This window comes from Sinocyclocheilus grahami, unplaced genomic scaffold (assembly GCF_001515645.1).
Source record: "Sinocyclocheilus grahami isolate Dianchi unplaced genomic scaffold, SAMN03320097.WGS_v1.1 scaffold361.1, whole genome shotgun sequence".
Lineage (NCBI taxonomy): Eukaryota > Metazoa > Chordata > Actinopteri > Cypriniformes > Cyprinidae > Sinocyclocheilus > Sinocyclocheilus grahami.
Window position 1 is genome coordinate 390,329 of NW_015505540.1, and position 16,478 is coordinate 406,806.

At 39.0% G+C, this 16,478-nt stretch overlaps 3 protein-coding genes across 9 annotated transcripts; all 3 read right to left on the reverse strand.

Annotated features, from left to right (window-relative positions):
• Positions 1 to 323: 323 nt before the first annotated feature.
• Positions 324 to 8,182, reverse strand: LOC107549025 (targeting protein for Xklp2-B-like). The gene is made up of 16 exons (XM_016229926.1): positions 8,031 to 8,182; positions 7,349 to 7,474; positions 6,913 to 7,059; positions 6,701 to 6,818; positions 6,535 to 6,600; positions 5,453 to 5,575; positions 3,225 to 3,334; positions 2,969 to 3,132; positions 2,712 to 2,880; positions 1,879 to 2,017; positions 1,558 to 1,774; positions 1,366 to 1,461; positions 1,108 to 1,278; positions 875 to 1,021; positions 464 to 646; positions 324 to 338 (listed from the first exon to the last, which is right to left on the reverse strand). The coding sequence occupies exons 2-16, from the start codon at positions 7,455 to 7,457 to the stop codon at positions 324 to 326; spliced, it is 1,974 nt and encodes a 657-aa protein (XP_016085412.1). The 5' UTR covers positions 7,458 to 7,474; positions 8,031 to 8,182.
• Positions 8,183 to 8,988: 806 nt separating this feature from the next.
• Positions 8,989 to 11,250, reverse strand: LOC107549033 (trafficking protein particle complex subunit 6B-like). Of its 3 annotated transcripts, none has more exons than XM_016229936.1 (6): positions 10,982 to 11,250; positions 10,772 to 10,839; positions 10,407 to 10,542; positions 10,202 to 10,285; positions 9,694 to 9,787; positions 8,989 to 9,483 (listed from the first exon to the last, which is right to left on the reverse strand). In XM_016229936.1, the coding sequence occupies exons 1-6, from the start codon at positions 11,057 to 11,059 to the stop codon at positions 9,452 to 9,454; spliced, it is 492 nt and encodes a 163-aa protein (XP_016085422.1). In that variant the 5' UTR covers positions 11,060 to 11,250; the 3' UTR covers positions 8,989 to 9,451. The 3 variants fall into 3 exon arrangements, with proteins under 3 accessions (XP_016085422.1, XP_016085420.1, XP_016085423.1); XM_016229934.1 differs by having other exon boundaries at positions 10,407 to 10,545; XM_016229937.1 differs by having other exon boundaries at positions 10,407 to 10,524; positions 10,982 to 11,249.
• A 604-nt stretch (positions 11,251 to 11,854) lies between these two features.
• LOC107549050 (zinc finger protein PLAGL2-like) lies at positions 11,855 to 16,306 on the reverse strand. Of its 5 annotated transcripts, XM_016229962.1 has the most exons (4): positions 15,762 to 15,971; positions 15,525 to 15,566; positions 15,133 to 15,200; positions 11,855 to 14,872 (listed from the first exon to the last, which is right to left on the reverse strand). In XM_016229962.1, exon 4 carries the CDS (start codon positions 14,824 to 14,826, stop codon positions 13,687 to 13,689), a length of 1,140 nt encoding a protein of 379 aa, XP_016085448.1. In that variant the 5' UTR covers positions 14,827 to 14,872; positions 15,133 to 15,200; positions 15,525 to 15,566; positions 15,762 to 15,971; the 3' UTR covers positions 11,855 to 13,686. The 5 variants fall into 5 exon arrangements, with proteins under 5 accessions (XP_016085448.1, XP_016085450.1, XP_016085449.1 ...); XM_016229964.1 differs by lacking the exons at positions 15,525 to 15,566; positions 15,762 to 15,971 and adding an exon at positions 16,288 to 16,306; XM_016229963.1 differs by lacking the exon at positions 15,525 to 15,566.
• Between the last annotated feature and the right edge of the window lie 172 nt (positions 16,307 to 16,478).

The window sequence follows — 16,478 nt, forward strand, 5'->3', positions numbered from 1 at the left end:
TTATCAGTTCATTACAATGGTTCAAAACAGATATTAACACTTAAAATATGTTGGTTTATTAACATTACATCAGTTAATGAAATACGGTATTTTATTGTGAATTTAAGTAAAGTCTGTAAAACCTAAAATGTTGCTACCATATTTTTTTACAGTGAAGTTCTGGCAACCACAGCTGCCGGTATTTTACTGTAAATGTCACAGATTTTTTTCTACAGTGTAGGAGTAGGCCATATGACCAAAATCTTATTTCACGGTATGAGACATTTTATTTCACAATAAAGATATATACCTCGTTATAGCTATTTTAATTTGATTTATTAAATTTAAGAAAAAGCAAACTACAAGCACAACAGAACAAACAAATATGAAATAACTTCATTTATTTAGCTACAGTAGGCTAGGTTTATTTAACATGTAGTAAGAAATATTACAATAATTTAATTAAAGTGTATAAATAAAACACTGCATAGTCTTCAAAAATGTGTAGTGCAACACTAATTGGAAAGATTACAAAAACCACCTGCCACAACATACCCAAGATGGAGCGATTCTCCTTTTTCGGTACAAATGGTTCTTTGTGCATTACATTGTTTGGTCGTGCCTTAAAACATGCGGCTTCAGCCTGTCGTTTCAACTCCTCTTTCATCTGGAGAAACATTTTAAATGGAATGAACCAGTTACAACAGAGATTGTAAACAATGTCACAAATGCAGAGACTCAGATTTAAAAGGGAGTTCCACTGGCTAGCTAGTTGCAAGTATGCAAACACAAACGCCAAGCCAGCACACTGGACATGTGTGGTCCAGTAGAACGTAATTTTAACAACAGATGATCCATGGAAGATGAAGAGGAAAGGCTCAGATGAAGATCTTACCATCAGCTCCCAGCGGTCACCCTTTGCCGCTCCTCGTTCGTCAACCATCAGCTTGAAAGGAGCAGGTTTGGTGGGCTCTACTACCTTTTTCTCAGGGAGGTGCACTTCATGGAAGTCAGGAAGGGGTTGGGCCTTGAACTTGGGTAGCTGTGAGATTTGGTGAGACAGTCCATTTAGCCACCATTATGAAATGAAGATCAATAAGACTTTCAGCTACACCATAAAGAAAATACCTCTTCATTTCTCATTTCATCCAGTTTCTTCTCCTTCATGACCCTTCGTTCACGCTCACGTTCCTCAAATGAGAAAGGGCACATTTCTACCTGGCTCTTGACTGGCAGTTTGGGCTGGAAGGGCAGGAAGTGGGGCACAGCATGTGCCTTAATTGGAGCAGGAGGCTTCTCCTGAAGGTGCAATGGAATTAGTTGAGTCAACAAATATCATTTTTATAATATTTAAAAAAATAAAAAAAGCACAGGATTAAAATGTACCTCTTCTTTTTTCTTTTCCATTCGCACACGGTTTTTAAGAGCAAATGCAGGTGATTCTGGAACAGTTGGATTTAGAACTTTCTTCTCTGGGACACCCTTTACGGTGAAAAAAGGAACAATGGAATTATAAAAAGGACATCACGACCTCGACTAAACAAACCCAAAAAAGGGGTTGAGAGAATGGTTACTAACCACAACTTCTTCCAGAATTCGAGTTGGTAGCGGTCTGGGATGGAATGTGTGGTCCTCTTTTTCCTCAGGCTTCCTACTGGCCTGCCGCTCCTGAAGTCGCTTCTCAATCTCCAGCTGGAAGCCCTCAGGCTTGGTAACTTCTTTCCTACCTGGCTTTTTAGGAACCAAAGCCCCTTCTAGAATCTTCCTGTTGAGTTCTAGAGCTTTGAACTTAAACCTGAGATGGCAGAAGGAAAGTTTGAAGAGATTTTCTTGTGCTCAATTAAATTTAAGCATTAACACACACACACACACACACACACAAGTCTCAGCAAAACTTACTGTTGCATTTTTTCTGCTTCCTCAGCCTCAATTTCTGCAGTGCTTTTCACCATTGTGGGACGATGTCTCTGACGAGTCAGTAGCTGTGGTGTTTTGGGGTGTGTGATTTTTGGCTTCTCAGCCTTCACTGGTGATGGTCCTGCAAATAAAACACAGGCAAAATTAGTCAAAAGAAGCCTGGAGGGTAAATTACTCATCATATTTCAGAGGAAATAAAAATGAATGAAAATATAAAAATTTAATGGATCATGTATCCATCCCACTGAAAAAAAATCATACGGTTCCAGAACTACCCGAGGGTGAATAAATGTTTTAACAGCATCACACAAGAATGCAATCCTAACAACATTCAAGGCCACAAAGACACCAGAAACAGGGTCTGAGAGCAGACGCACCTCTTTCCTGGCTCTGCCGACTGCGCAGGTGATAGCGGGTGGGAGTGCGTTTCTGAAACTGCTCAATCTGCTGGGCCATCGGCACATAGGCTCCTGCTTCATCAAGTTTCCTCTTGCCTCTGGAGAGGTTGAAGGGTTTGGGAATGGTTGTTCCCTTTGGAGCCTTCAACTACAGAATGAGACAACATGCAAATCACTTGAAATCAACAAGCAGCTTCAAAAAGTATCCAACTACTCATCCCATATTTCAGATGAAATAAAAATGAATGAAAATATAAAAATTTAATGGATCATGTATCCATCCCACTGAAAAAAATCATACGGTTCCAGAACTACCCGAGGGTGAATAAATGTTTTAACAGCATCACACAAGAATGCAATCCTAACAACATTCAAGGCCACAAAGACACCAGAAACAGGGTCTGAGAGCAGACGCACCTCTTTCCTGGCTCTGCCGACTGCGCAGGTGATAGCGGGTGGGAGTGCGTTTCTGAAACTGCTCAATCTGCTGGGCCATCGGCACATAGGCTCCTGCTTCATCAAGTTTCCTCTTGCCTCTGGAGAGGTTGAAGGGTTTGGGAATGGTTGTTCCCTTTGGAGCCTTCAACTACAGAATGAGACAACATTCAAATCACTTGAAATCAACAAGCAGCTTCAAAAAGTATCCAACTACTCATCCTAGTGACTGTACTCACAGGGGAAGGTGGGTGCTTGCGGAGCTGAGAGGTGAAGTTCACCTCCTTGTACGAGTCGTCTTCTGCAGAGCCTCCATCCATGTGGTTCTTCAGCCTGCTATCCGAGCGGAAGTTGAACTCTTTGGGAATGGTGGTGGACAGCACATGCTTCTTAGGAAGCTGACCTTTAAAACAACACAAGAACAGCCAATTAAAAACATTAAAAAAAAAATGCAATGCTCTCATTAAAAATAGTAGATGGTTGCCAATGACTCACTGCCTGCCAGTGCAGCCCTGTAGCTGGCCTCATTCTTCCGACGCTGTTCTGCCACCTCTTTCTGCAGTGCCTCGATGCGTTCCAGCTCTTGCTGTTCGGTGCTTTTCTGCCTGAAATTCAAAGACAGCATATATAATTTAATTCTTTAATATTAAACCCTTCTGATAAGTTGAAGTTGAATCAACTGGCAAGACCCAAGGGGGAGCTCCAGTTCTTTACCAATATAAAAAAAAAAAAAAGACAGTCAAGAGTTCACCAGCAAAGGTTTGAAGTTGTATGATTTCATGTTTTGAAAAGTCTCTTATGCTGATTTTATAATTACAGTAAAACATTACTTTTGTGAAAAATTACTACAATTTAAAGACGTTGTTTTTATTTTAAATTGTAATTTATTCCTGGGATGGCACAGCTGAATTTTCAGATTTTCAGTGTCACATGTTTCCTTGAAAAAATTATTCTAATGTGTTGATTTTCTCAAGAAATATTTGTTATTATTCATGTTATTTATTAACATCATAGAAGTCTTTGCTGTTACTTCTGATCAATTCAATGCATCTCTGCTGATTTAAGACCATTTCTTTATAATAATAAAAAAAAAAAAAAAACACTACAACCCCACCACCGTAACCCAAATTTTGGACAGTAGTGTAGTTTGACTTTGCTGACTATTCAGACTAGGAATGCACCGATACCATACATTTTTTAAATATTGGGTACAGAAACTAAAAGGGCATGTATAATGTTAGTTGATTAACTTCATTTATCAAATAGATACAGTCAAACCAAAATGTATTCAGACACCTTCAACATTTCTCACATTATCACAGTTTATTCGCTATAGTTTAGAAAATGGTAATAAAATGACAAGAACTCAGAGTTAAACTGTGTCAGAACAAATTCATCTTGATAATGTTAGATAATTTTGATAGAAAGGTATGTAATAGATTACAATCAACCAAAAATAATTCAGACAACTGTTAGTATGACAGTATTTACACAACTATCAATACTTTGTCGGGTGACCCTTAGCCTCAATGACAGCCTGTAGTCTCCTGGGCATGCTGTCACCCAGCTTCATGCAAACCTGAACTTTTTTTTCCCCAGACTCGGTCTGAATAATTTTTGGACCCAAATTTGTATCAGTTTTACTGGTAGTCCACTGTATGAAGAATTTTTGGGTATGATTTGTCAGTTTACTTTATTTTGCTATCCTCACTTACATAAATGAACTATAGTGTCCTGCACTATATGATATTTTATATTTAATTATGACCATTAAAATGTATTTTACAAGTTTTTGTTACTTTCACTGTTTATTTTTTTGCTCTATGGTACATCATCTTTAATTTAATAGCATTAGAGCTGCTCCATTTCACTTAGTGCTCCATTTCACTTAGTGAACTTACTCCACTTAGTACTGTAATGACGCGCTTTGCTGTAATAATGCAGGGAACCACTCGTTATAAATCTCCTAACTGTGATATTTTCAGAAATAGAAGTCGCGTTTTCTTCATCTGAAACGTGCTGCGATTTATATTTCAAAGCCACGCGTATAATGCAGAAACACTCAAGCAAGCAAAACACGCGCAACGCGTGCAGGTATTTGTACTGATGCAGAATGAGAGGACAGTAGTACAGCCTAGTGCATTTCACACAGGCTGCTAGATTCACTTTCGCCAGAAAGTCGTGTATGCCTAAGGTTGAAAATAAATGATGTTTATAGTGAATGCCCCTATGAATCATATTATTTTTATGATTTTGTTTTAATCCAAATAATGCGTGTGCTCATTGAGTGAACATCAAAGATCACCCAACAGAAGTGCGCGCTCGCTCTCTCTCTCCCCACCGTTAAGTAACTTGTGCATTGTTTTACTTACTTGTTTTTGACGTATCCGACCGAACTACAAACTTTCCAGTGATGTCTGTGAGAAAGATATATTCAATCGACAAGCTCGCGCATCTGCACCGTCGCGCTCAATCCACTCAGCCGCTTTGTTTATCAGCTCGCGCACATCAGCTATACAGGCGTTAATACTGAATGTTTAACATTATATTCATTGCATACATATACTTCGTAGTAGACATCCTTAACTCCTTTCTGCGTTTCTTTGTTTGAATATGGCGCTTATCACATGCTGTGTGGTATCGGCGTTTGGTATCGGGGCATTTGGCATTTGGATATCGGTATCGGTGCATCCCCAATTCAGACTAATAAAAGTTTCACTTACTGTGTAGTGTTGGAGGCAAAGGCAGTATCTGAGGTCTTTGAGGCAATGGCTGGTTTGCTTCTCAGCCGGACACTGCTCCTCGCACCAGCACCACTGCGTCGCACAGTTCTAGATGTTGAGCTTCTGTGAGGAGATAAACCAAAATTTTATTATAAAAACCATACAATATTCTTAATTTTTGAGTAACATCCCACATTTCAAGTAGGGTTGGGTACCATTCACATTTTAACCAGTACGGTACCGGTACATGATTTTCGGTGCTGGTACCCAACGGTACCTTTTTTTCGGTACTTTACTGTGTAATTACAAAAACATTTCAGTGAAAAAATAAGTACGAAAGTCTCAATTTCAACATTTTGAACAATAGGGCTCTACAATTTTCTTTCCCCCCGGCAAGCGGAAATGCAGGATTCATATTTAAACCACCTTTTTGCATTTTAATATTCACAGACACTAGTTCATATCATGATTCGAATTAAGTGGCAACTTTTGATTTATTAGTCCAAAACTGACGAATTCCGTGGCATTCCACGCTATTGAGTAAATTACGTTTTTATGAATGGATTGGACTCCACGATCCCATCCACGTTTTTGCAGAAACCATGATCCCATCCACGTTTTTGCAGAAACCATATGGCCCTAGAAATGTAACCACACTTCAGAACATTTCGGCTTGCCCTGTGTGTTGTTTGAACGGGTTGCAGGGGTGACATCACGTCACAGGGTCTCTCTCTCGCTGTAGCGTATGTGCCCAGATACGTTCTCAGGTACCGAAATTTGGCACCGATTGATTTAACGTGAATCGGTACTTGGTAGTACCGACGCAATTCGGTCGGTACCCTTAAAAGTACCGAGTTCGGTACCCAACCCTAATTACAAGCCACTTCACCAGTGAAGTCTCCTAAATGCCCACTAGGTGCCCTCCACAGCTTAGTAAACATTTCTCAGTTCATTTTACCTTCACCGCTGATCAAAAACTCTCCTTACTGTGGTAGCAGGTACAACTCTATGCATCGAGACAAAGTGGCTAATTGAGCACCCCGTAATAGACTAAAAACGGATCTAAATTTAGAAGCACATACCTTCTTTTCTTGACAAGAGGGGGTGTTGTAGGCTTTTCGTTTCTAGGCACAGGCCGTTTGGACACTCTGCAGGAAGAAACAAAACAGTTAACCGATGTAAGAAGAGCGTAACAAAAATGGACTGTTTAATAGGGTGTATAAAAATAACGAATAAGGTCTCATTTACCTGCGTGGTTGAGCAGGAACAGATTTCTGGCCCTGACCAGGAGCAGCTGCAGTTTTGACGTTCCCCCATGATGCGACTATGTTAGATGGGACCTCTGTACAGGTGCTTTCTTTGACATCTGAAGCAGAGCAGATATTAAGAACACACGTGCAAAACAAACATCACTGAAGTTGTTCCTAAGAGTTTTCTAATTGAAGCAGTTTTCCCCCAACCTGAGCTTGTCATCTCATCTTGTTTGACCAGGGGAGACACCACAGCGTTGGGTCTGTTGGTATTGGGGATTTCATCAAATGGCTTTGCGGTCCGTAAAGGGGTGGTGAGCTGTTCCACAGTGCCACTTTTAGGAGTTGCCTTCAACTCTAATAGTAAAACAGAACAATGATAGTTGATAATCCTGTGGCTCAGTGGTAGAGCATTGCGTTAGCAGCGCAAAAGGTCGTGGGTTCAATTCCCAGGGAACCCAATACTGGTAAAAAATGTATAGCCTGAATGCACTAAGTCACTTTGCATCTGCTAAATGCATAAAGTATTAATATACACATACATATGTATATACACACGCATACGAATATTTTTTATACATAAATGTATATAAAATAAAAACATAAAAATAAGTATATTATAAGCATAAAGAGTAAAAAGCCTTACCAAACCACTGGTCAGCATTATCCTGAGGGTCCAGGGCAAAATCATCTATAGACTCCATAACATGAGAAGGGGCATCCCATCTGTATGCATCAGCAGAGTCCCCTTCCATATTCACACAGAAAACTTCTGCAAAATCAAAAAAGAAAAAGGCTTTAAAGAGGAATCTGTAACAATGCTGTAATAGTAAAGCAGAAAATTACATTAACTGCGCAGTGCGGCGCAAAATGGCAGCTATTGGCTAGTCTTAGACTCAAGGCCCAAACTGCAATAAAATGCCCAAAATGCTCGATTTATCCAACAATTATGGATTATACGATTAATTTACGTATAGTGTACCAATATTCTAAAATAACTTAATTTCAGACCGATCACTTCAGAATCAGTTCATATGAAATATTCGCCTACATCTCTCATTCCTCATAATTACGAACAAAATGTAAACAAACGAAACCTAAATAACATCTTCACATAATTTAAGATCACAATAATAAATTGAGCAAAAAAACAAACGTTGAAATCTGTCGGTCTATTAACGTTGCATTGAACATTAAAAGTTTGTCTTGCAACGATTAACGTTAACTGTTACGGCCCAATACACACACACCAATTAAAGCTTAATTTAAACGCAGCAGTCAAAGTCAAAATATGATATTGCTTAAAAATGTGTAAACCCCATACTTACGCTTCCAACCAATGCCTCCTACCACAACCTGAAAGGCTGAAAAAAGACAGCAAAATGTTTAATCAGCAGACGCTCGTACCCTCCTGCCACAAAACAACCCGACGCGAACGCTAGTAGTTTGAATGTTGGTGCCGTTAGAACTGCGTTTACGAATCAGCCAATCAGAGGGCTCAACGCGGCGCGTCTCGTTTCCTATTAGCTCTGCGTTTGTGACGCATTAACCACGTGATTAGCTGAACGCACAAGAAGCATAACAGCAGGACATTTAAAAACTGACTGAAGTTAGTTTAAATAAATAAATTATTCTACTGTTTTACAAAGCGATCTTTTTTTGATCAGTTATCATCATATTATATTTTCATACAATAATCTTAACCCGTTCAATTCCAAATTTTTCCCAGACATGAAAATTAACCAAATGATGTGTCATACTCATTAGTAACCCGTTGAAATAATCAATAATATTTTTTTTTTGAAAAGTGTGAAAATTTGTATTTTAAATATGTTAGTTTATTGTAACATACTGTATATCATAAAATTGTTATATTAGTGCTACCAGTATTACAACATCAATATTGTAACATTTGAACTTTTACTTTAGTGCAATATTCACTGTAACTTTGTCATTGCAACATTTTAGTGCAGCCTTCACTAACACATGCAATTGGATGTGTGTATACCTAAATGCACTGTTATACCACCGGTCACAATTGTTACCATCAACATGTTTCCTCATTCTATGACCACACTCAACAAAACTGAATAACTGTGAACTCATATAGTAATGCTAGACACCTTAAAGATCAAAAATCTTTGTCATTTCTTTATGTTAAGATACTTTACTAGTCTTTTGTTTTGGCGCTTTGATGCAGCCATCATCTTCTCATGGCGCAAACATGAAATAAACTACTATGGACATGTAACAAATGTGACACTGCACATATTTAATTGACCCTTTATTGTTTTCCATATTAGCAGGAAATTCACTAAAACACCAGTCAGTAACATTTTTAGAGCTTTATAAATGAAAACCTTCTTACGGGCACTATTGTGACCACTGGTATTAAATGGATTAATTCTCAATATTCTTTAAATTAATTAATTCATGAAAAAAAATCCTTTTCATTAAAAACAAATTCATACTAGAATCATACTAGGATTCCAGCTTTAATGTCATCAGTGCAAATTAATTATCAAAACAGTGAATGTGGATAGAGAATAATGAATGTCAAAATACTAACACAATACAGTACAATAAGGCTTGACATTTGCATGTCAAAACACTTTTAATGCCAGTAGTTTGCAAGCTAATGCAAATAAAAAACAATCATAGTGACAATAAAATGGGCAAGGCAATAAAAAAATGACAAGGCAGTAAAACTAAGATGCACATGTTGAGCAATACGCTCCTGTGTAGTGAACTACATCTTCTGGATCATCACCTGGAATTTACCTAAGAAGAACGAAAGTGCAGAAGAGGAGGGATGACAGGAGACAAGAAACAAAAAAATAGTTACATTTAACATTTAATTAGAACTTGATGAGCTCAGACTCAAGAGAACTAACTTCACTGATGCTCAATTTCAGATTAAGATCACGAAAAAAAGTACAGAAAATCTAGTGGTTATTTTGTATACTTTGTGGCATAAAATGTGCTCCTTACAGGCAGGCATGACTGACACTTCCGCCGTGACTATACTTTTCACACCAAGGTTTGAAAGTGCTCCTCGGACCAGTCCACATGTGAAGGCTAAAAACTGCAGGAATGAAAAAATGAGAGAGAATTTAGTTTTACGATCCCTTTATGAAGCATCAAACTGGTAGTTGTGTAGACTGTCAATGGAGGGACAGAAATCTCTCAGATTTAATAAAAAATATCTTCATTTGTGTTCTGAAGATGAACAAAAGTCTTATGGGTTTGGAACGACATGAGGGTGAGTAAATGATGATAAAATTGTCATTTTTGGGTGACTACCGCTTTAATTGCATTCTTTTATATTTTATTAAATATTATATATTCCTTCTTCCTCATCTGTAGATATAATATTCTTGTAAACAAATTGAATTACTACATATCTCATTATGCTATTTTCAAGGAAAAATAAATGACAAGATAAAAGATGCTTTATGTTTTTATTCAACGCACAATTAAAGCTGTTAATGATGCTTACCTTTGGCGCATGTTCCAAATACTGTTTTCCAGCAGACAGTTGGGTCAGCTGGTGGAACTTGTTATCTTGTAGCACATAAATACCCTACAAACAATTTGAACATGTGATGCTTTTCTAAATAAGCACCTCTAGTCAATGAAGAGATTCACTAAGATGTATGAGTTAAGATGCCATAAAGCTTAAAGTAACATTATAATGTACACACCTGGTGGTTTGTTCTCAGGTTGTCAATCTGCTTCTTAAAAACACTGGTCCAGAAATCTTTGCAGATAAACTTCATAACATCAAGCTCATCTTTGAAACGTGGTGTGTCTTTGGTAAACCTGCAAACAGAAATATGCCTGCTGAGACAAGAACAAATGGCTAATTATTTCTACTACTAATTAAATTGTCTTTTACATTTTTTAGTAAAATAATTAAAAACCATTTAAAGTTCAATTTGGATTTTCCACGGACAATCTGCAGAACCACAAATAAAACTGCAACATCAGATTATAGGATGTCAGCAGAGGATCTCCTTGACTAAAGAATAACATTTGGATTTATGGATGAAAAGATCCGCCATGATACCTCTCAGTAAGTCCTTGTCCCACACGAAACCCCATGCTCTCAAGTTTAGAGACACATCGTCCATTCTCCTGTGCACAGCAGTACACGACATTAATTCAACATGCCATATTCTCACTATTTGTTTTATTAGTGTGCTTGGCTAACTTAGCTCTATACGCTATTCTACTATTCTGTGACAGACAGTGTTTTCAGTATATCTCCGGCTCTTACCGATTCCCCAGATTCTGCACTGTTGACATATTGAATAATTTCACTGTGCAGGAACTGAAAGAGAGCCTCGTCCGCCATCTCGAACCAGACTGAAACTGACAAGCGACCCAAACTGACTATGGGAATAAATCAGTTACTACTTTAGTAAATGGACACTACTCATTGTGCGAATAATCAACTAAATTCCAATATTTCGCCAGTTCCCTAATTATTAATAGGGTCCTTCTTCACAACCGTTCCACTTCCTGTTTGGCTGAGAATTAGCTGCCCTTGTATATGCCTGAACGTGAAATGTTTTTCTCTCGTTTTGTTTGGAAAGAGATTTCCGTCTTGTTTTGTATGTAAAGTGGAAATAAAGTAGGGAAAAGTGGCGCAGTCATGAACACCCGATTGACTTTTATAACCTATAATGCCTGTTGTAGCTAAACTGGTTTACAATTATTAATACGCGAAACCTTTTTGTCTTAATACTATAAATCACAACATTAACGTCTTTGTAAAGTATATGATTGTATTTTGTAAATAAAATGATACACTTGGTTCAGTTTATAAAACTATTACAACAATTAAATATTTAATAAAATTATAGAAACACCTGTAAATGAATGTTTGTATTTACATTACACGGTTACTGGTCTCAATTTTTTTTGTATTTATCTTTTATATTTTATAATTATAGTCTATAACTTTTAATTCATTAAGTACTTAACATCTTCATGATTTTCAGTAGCCTATTGCATTAATATGAATGAATAACTTACATTTTAATGGCCTTGCCAAAAACAAACCATCATCGTTTTACTGACAGTAAATGATGAATGAAACAAGAATCTCAAATTCTACAAGATGCTTTATTTCTTAATTCTTCCTTAACATTGTTTCTTTCTGAATACACCTTAATCTCTCTCACCCTTGCTTTCAGAATGTTTATGAAAACAAACAATCCTTGGAACCCAAAAATTCCAATGCTTGGAATTTTAAAGATGTAAAACACCAATGAAACTTTACATTTCATACTAAAGGTACAGTACAGCTGTGCACAGTGTGCACCTCACTGAGGTAGATCAGTCTGAGTCTAAACATCACAGTTGAGTTGAGGTCCATTTCATTTCAGTTCAGCCAAAGGAGGAAATGCCCACGACGGTTTCTAAATAAAATGAAACTCATGAAATTAATTCACATCTTCAGCTGGCCTAAACAAAATGGAGTTGACAACATATGCCATCACAGTTACCTTATAGGCCACTGGTGCATGTAACACCGAGTCAAAAGTATAGACTAAAATACCGTTCAAATTTACATGATAAAACATTTTCTTTTCTGACAGTGCTCCTGGCTTAGCATGGAGAGATACTTGAAGTGCTTTTCCAGCAATGACAGGGTATGTGCTAAGCTTATTTTGTCCGATACTCATGAATCCAGGCAAAACATTGAGGGAAACTTTGTAGTGTGAGAACTATGTAAAACCAGTACAACCATTTTTTCCCCCCAAGATTCTTTTTACATCATTATGCAGGGCACAAATATGACCAATTCTTGTTTATTGCTAAACGAAAAATTAAAGTTATATTTTATTTAGTTCCCATATTTGGGAATTTGTCAGGATGGGCTACTTCATTTTAAACAAATGTTCACTTTTCATTATGATTTTCAATTCCAGAATAATCAACGCTTTATTCTGCGTTTCATTCACAAAATACTCTGGAATGAACAGAGAGAGATGGGGATTTACAGGAGAAGAGTCTACACAATAACTGTGACTCCTTTCAGAAACATTGAGGATGTGAACACAACAGCGCATAAAAACTTTTACCTAAAGGCTAAAATCAACACAAGCTAATTAATTAAATGCTAATTAATCACCTGACTCATAACTAAAACCATTGAGCATTCTTAAAAAAAGAAAAAGAAAAAGAAAATCAAATGAGATAACATTCTTCATGCAATTTGCGTGAGTATTTGCTTCATTTCTTGTCAAATGGTTGAATCCTATTCGTGACAAGAGTTAGAGAGGTAGGTTTTTTTGTGTTGTGTGACCGTGAGCTGAGAGGTACATCTAAGACCACAGTTCAACTTGACTTTTATGGTGCGGTCACAGAGAATTTTCTGTGAAATTTCATGGACAAAAAAAAGGTAAATAGTGTAGATGTATGAAGCAAAGCACACACATAAGTCACTTTCAAAACGGTCAACGTGGCAAATTTGCATGACCAACTGACTCTTCTTTCATCCGGATGCAAAACTCCCATGTCGAATCCTATTGAAATGACTGGAATTTGCAGAAAAAATTTGCAGATCAATAATAAATGTGACCGCACCTTTAGTCTTAGAAGTGCCGTTGATAAAAAGTGCTTCATTATACAACGGAGAACACTGTAATAGCATTATTTTCCTTCTTGACAAAAATAGAGGTATTTCTTTTGCTAACTTCTCAGTTTAATTTTTTTTAAATGAATTTGATAAGTCTATTTATCACTACAAAACACTCTGAAGACCCTCTAGGAAAAACCACAAAGTTAAAACTATTCTAAAAGCAAAACTCCATCTTATCCTAGTGATCCTTTTGTCTAATTTTACAGGATCCATTCGAAGACCTCGCACCCACCTAACTTCACCGTCTCCAGTTCATTACCTATAAGCTACTTGGCAATGACGCAACAGAATTGTTGCGTTTGACTGGCAGGTCATAGTGGACTTGGGCGACGTCATTGCTGGAAGGCCTGATGGAATCGAGGTAGAGTTGGAGAGAAACCAGAGAGCTGGTTTAAGTGCCCTGAAGCCTGAGGCTCATGCAGTGACTGTGGCTGAAATGAGGAAAGCGGCCCAGAGATCTGAGAGGTAGGGCTTGGGGACGCAGTGGTGATGGTGGTGGTGGAGTATCCCAAGGGAGTGCTGTAGGGAGGCAGGCTGAACGGCAGGAAGCCCAACAGGTGCGAGAGGTCCATGTTGGCGGAGGTGGTAGGCGGCTCGGCTGAGGTGAACGCTGAGTTCCTTAGGGTGAAATGGGCACTCTGACCTCCCAGAGTGTCAGGGAGAAGGTCGCCAGGCCTGGAGATGGCAGTTGCCACGGCGGCCTGCGGTGGCATTGGCCCGCACTGGAGTTCGGCCAGGAAGTTCTCCATCTCCGCTTTCAGATATGAGGTAGTGGAACTCGGCTGATATCTGTGAGCCTGCTGGTACTGCTGCAGAGGAGGCTTGTTTGGATCAAGGTAGCAGCCCACACCCATCGGGCTGGACAGGGGGCCAGACACCATTGTGTGATGGTGATGATTGACCCCTGAGGTAGATGCGCTCGGAAGGCCTTGAGGGTTGAACATGGCCATGGAAAACGCCTCTGTGGCATCTTTCGGAGATCCGACGGAGCACACAGTGGGACTGGGCTCCTCCTTAATGGGAATCGGAGGAAGGGTCTCCAAATCTTGCGTGTGGCTTTTCTTCAGGTGTCGGGTGAGGTGGTCGCGACGGCCAAAGCGCTGGGCGCAACGTGGGCACAGGAAGTCCCGTCTACCGGTGTGCACCACTGCGTGGCGCCTCACATCCTTGCGAGTGAAGAAGCGCCGGCCGCACCGTTCACACTGATGCTTCCTTTCCCGTACCACAGTCCCCGGAGGAGGCCGGCCGGTGTGCGTACTCAAGTGCTCAAGTAGCGCCGGCATGCTCTCGAACGCCTGATGACAGACCTTACAGGTGAGGTCACCGCCGGCGGAGGTGGCATGTGTGGCCACGTGGCGTCTAAGACCCAGACGAGTGTTGTAATGCTTTCCACATTCCTCGCACCGTAGTTCCTGCTTGTTGGGGTCGTGGTTTTGCAGGTGGCTGTTTAGCTGGTCTTTGCCATGGAACATTTTCTCACATATATGGGTAGTTTTCAGGGAGTATGTCCCTGTACATCTGTGAAAGGCCAACGATCAGTGATGATGATGATTCAAGGTTAGAAATTGAGTACAATCATAGTCCCGTTGTTTTAGAGCAGGGGTGCTCAATCCTGGTCCCGGATATCTACCTACCTGCAAAGTTTAGCTCCAACCCTAATCAGGCACACTTGATAATTATAAACAGGTGTGTTGGAGCAGGGCTGGAACTGAACTTTGCAGGAAGGTAGATCTCCAGAAACAGGATTGGGCACCCGTTTTAAAGAAAAAAGCAAGTACCTGACAAGAAGCTCCTACAGGTGATTTTTTCTTGGGAGTGAAGATTGTTATTTTGCATGTTCAGACTTCTGCACAGAAACAAAAAGGTGATGATTTGATCATTTAATTTACAGTGTCTATACCACAGTAATAATAGTAAATTATGCATAGTTACACACAACTAACCCTAAACGAAACCTTAAATCTAACCCTATAGTAAGTACATGTTGTTAATTAATATTACTCAGTACTTATTTGTATAATTACACTGCAATGACACCTTAAAACAAAGTGTTACAGATGATTTCCCCCCTTAAGGTTCTATTCTCTAAATGTGTATCTAACATAATAAAGCCACAATGGATTTGTGTATTTCATTAAAAGGATTGTTCACCCAAAAAATTGTCATTTACTTATCCTGTCCCGTTCTTCCAAACCTGTATGACTTCTTTCTTCTGTGGAACGCAAAAGAAAATATTTCGCGATTTAAAGTTAATGGTGACCAAAAAAGTTTGATTACCAACATTCTTCAAATATCTTCTTTTAATGAAACTCTATGAGGGTTTCAAACATCTGAACACCAATGTAAACAGTCCACGCGGTCCTAAATTCACACTATAACATTTGCATAAAAACAGTGTTGTGCTCACCAGAAACTTTTGGTCCCCGCTAAAGTCGCATTTCACACGCATTCATCCATCCTACACCTCACAAGGGTGCAGATAAAAAAATTTTAAAAAGTCGTTTCCCAGCCATAACTCGATGAACTCTCAAAAACGGTTCGCAGTGGATACTTGATTGTTTGTTCAATACTGAGGGAGTTTTCGGGCCCGCTGTTTCTGTCCCTCTAAACACTGATGGGCGCGTGCATTGTGGGAACGTGACGTCACACCACTTCGGCCAACTTTTATGGTGACTTATTTTTCACCGTTTAAACGATCATAAAACCTCACATTGCAGTATCACAGTGAGTTCTATAAGCAGAAACAAATGTAAATGACGCGGAACGGCAGTTTGCAAAAAATTATGAATTATTTCAGCTCACTAGTGAAGGAAAAAGTAATTTTTCTTACCGAAACTCTATGAGGGTTTCAAACATCTGAACACCAATGTAAACAGTCCACGCGGTCCTAAATTCACACTATAACATTTGCATAAAAACAGTGTTGTGCTCACCAGAAACTTTTGGTCCCCGCTAAAGTCGCATTTCACACGCATTCATCCATCCTACACCTCACAAGGGTGCAGATAATTTTTTTTTAAAAAGTCGTTTCCCAGCCATAACTCGATGAACTCTCAAAAACGGTTCGCAGTGGATACTTGATTGTTTGTTCAATACTGAGGGAGTTTTCGGGCCCGCTGTTTCT

Excerpts from the sequence above, each read along its gene's own strand:
- LOC107549025 (XM_016229926.1), bottom strand. The coding sequence starts at position 7,457 with ATGGAAGGGGACTCTGCTGATGCATACAGATGGGATGCCCCTTCTCAT. Across the intron at positions 2,018-2,711 it reads TCGGCAGAGCCAGGAAAGAG|GACCATCACCAGTGAAGGCT; the intron begins GTGCGTCTGCTC and ends TTTTATTTGCAG. Across the intron at positions 1,775-1,878 it reads GAAGCAGAAAAAATGCAACA|GTTTAAGTTCAAAGCTCTAG; the intron begins GTAAGTTTTGCT and ends CTGCCATCTCAG.
- LOC107549033 (XM_016229934.1), bottom strand. The coding sequence starts at position 11,059 with ATGGCGGACGAGGCTCTCTTTCAGTTCCTGCACAGTGAAATTATTCAA. Across the intron at positions 10,546-10,771 it reads GGACAAGGACTTACTGAGAG|CAGGCATATTTCTGTTTGCA; the intron begins GTATCATGGCGG and ends TTCTTGTCTCAG. Across the intron at positions 10,286-10,406 it reads ACCTGAGAACAAACCACCAG|GGTATTTATGTGCTACAAGA; the intron begins GTGTGTACATTA and ends AATTGTTTGTAG.
- LOC107549050 (XM_016229964.1), bottom strand. The coding sequence starts at position 14,826 with ATGTTCCATGGCAAAGACCAGCTAAACAGCCACCTGCAAAACCACGAC.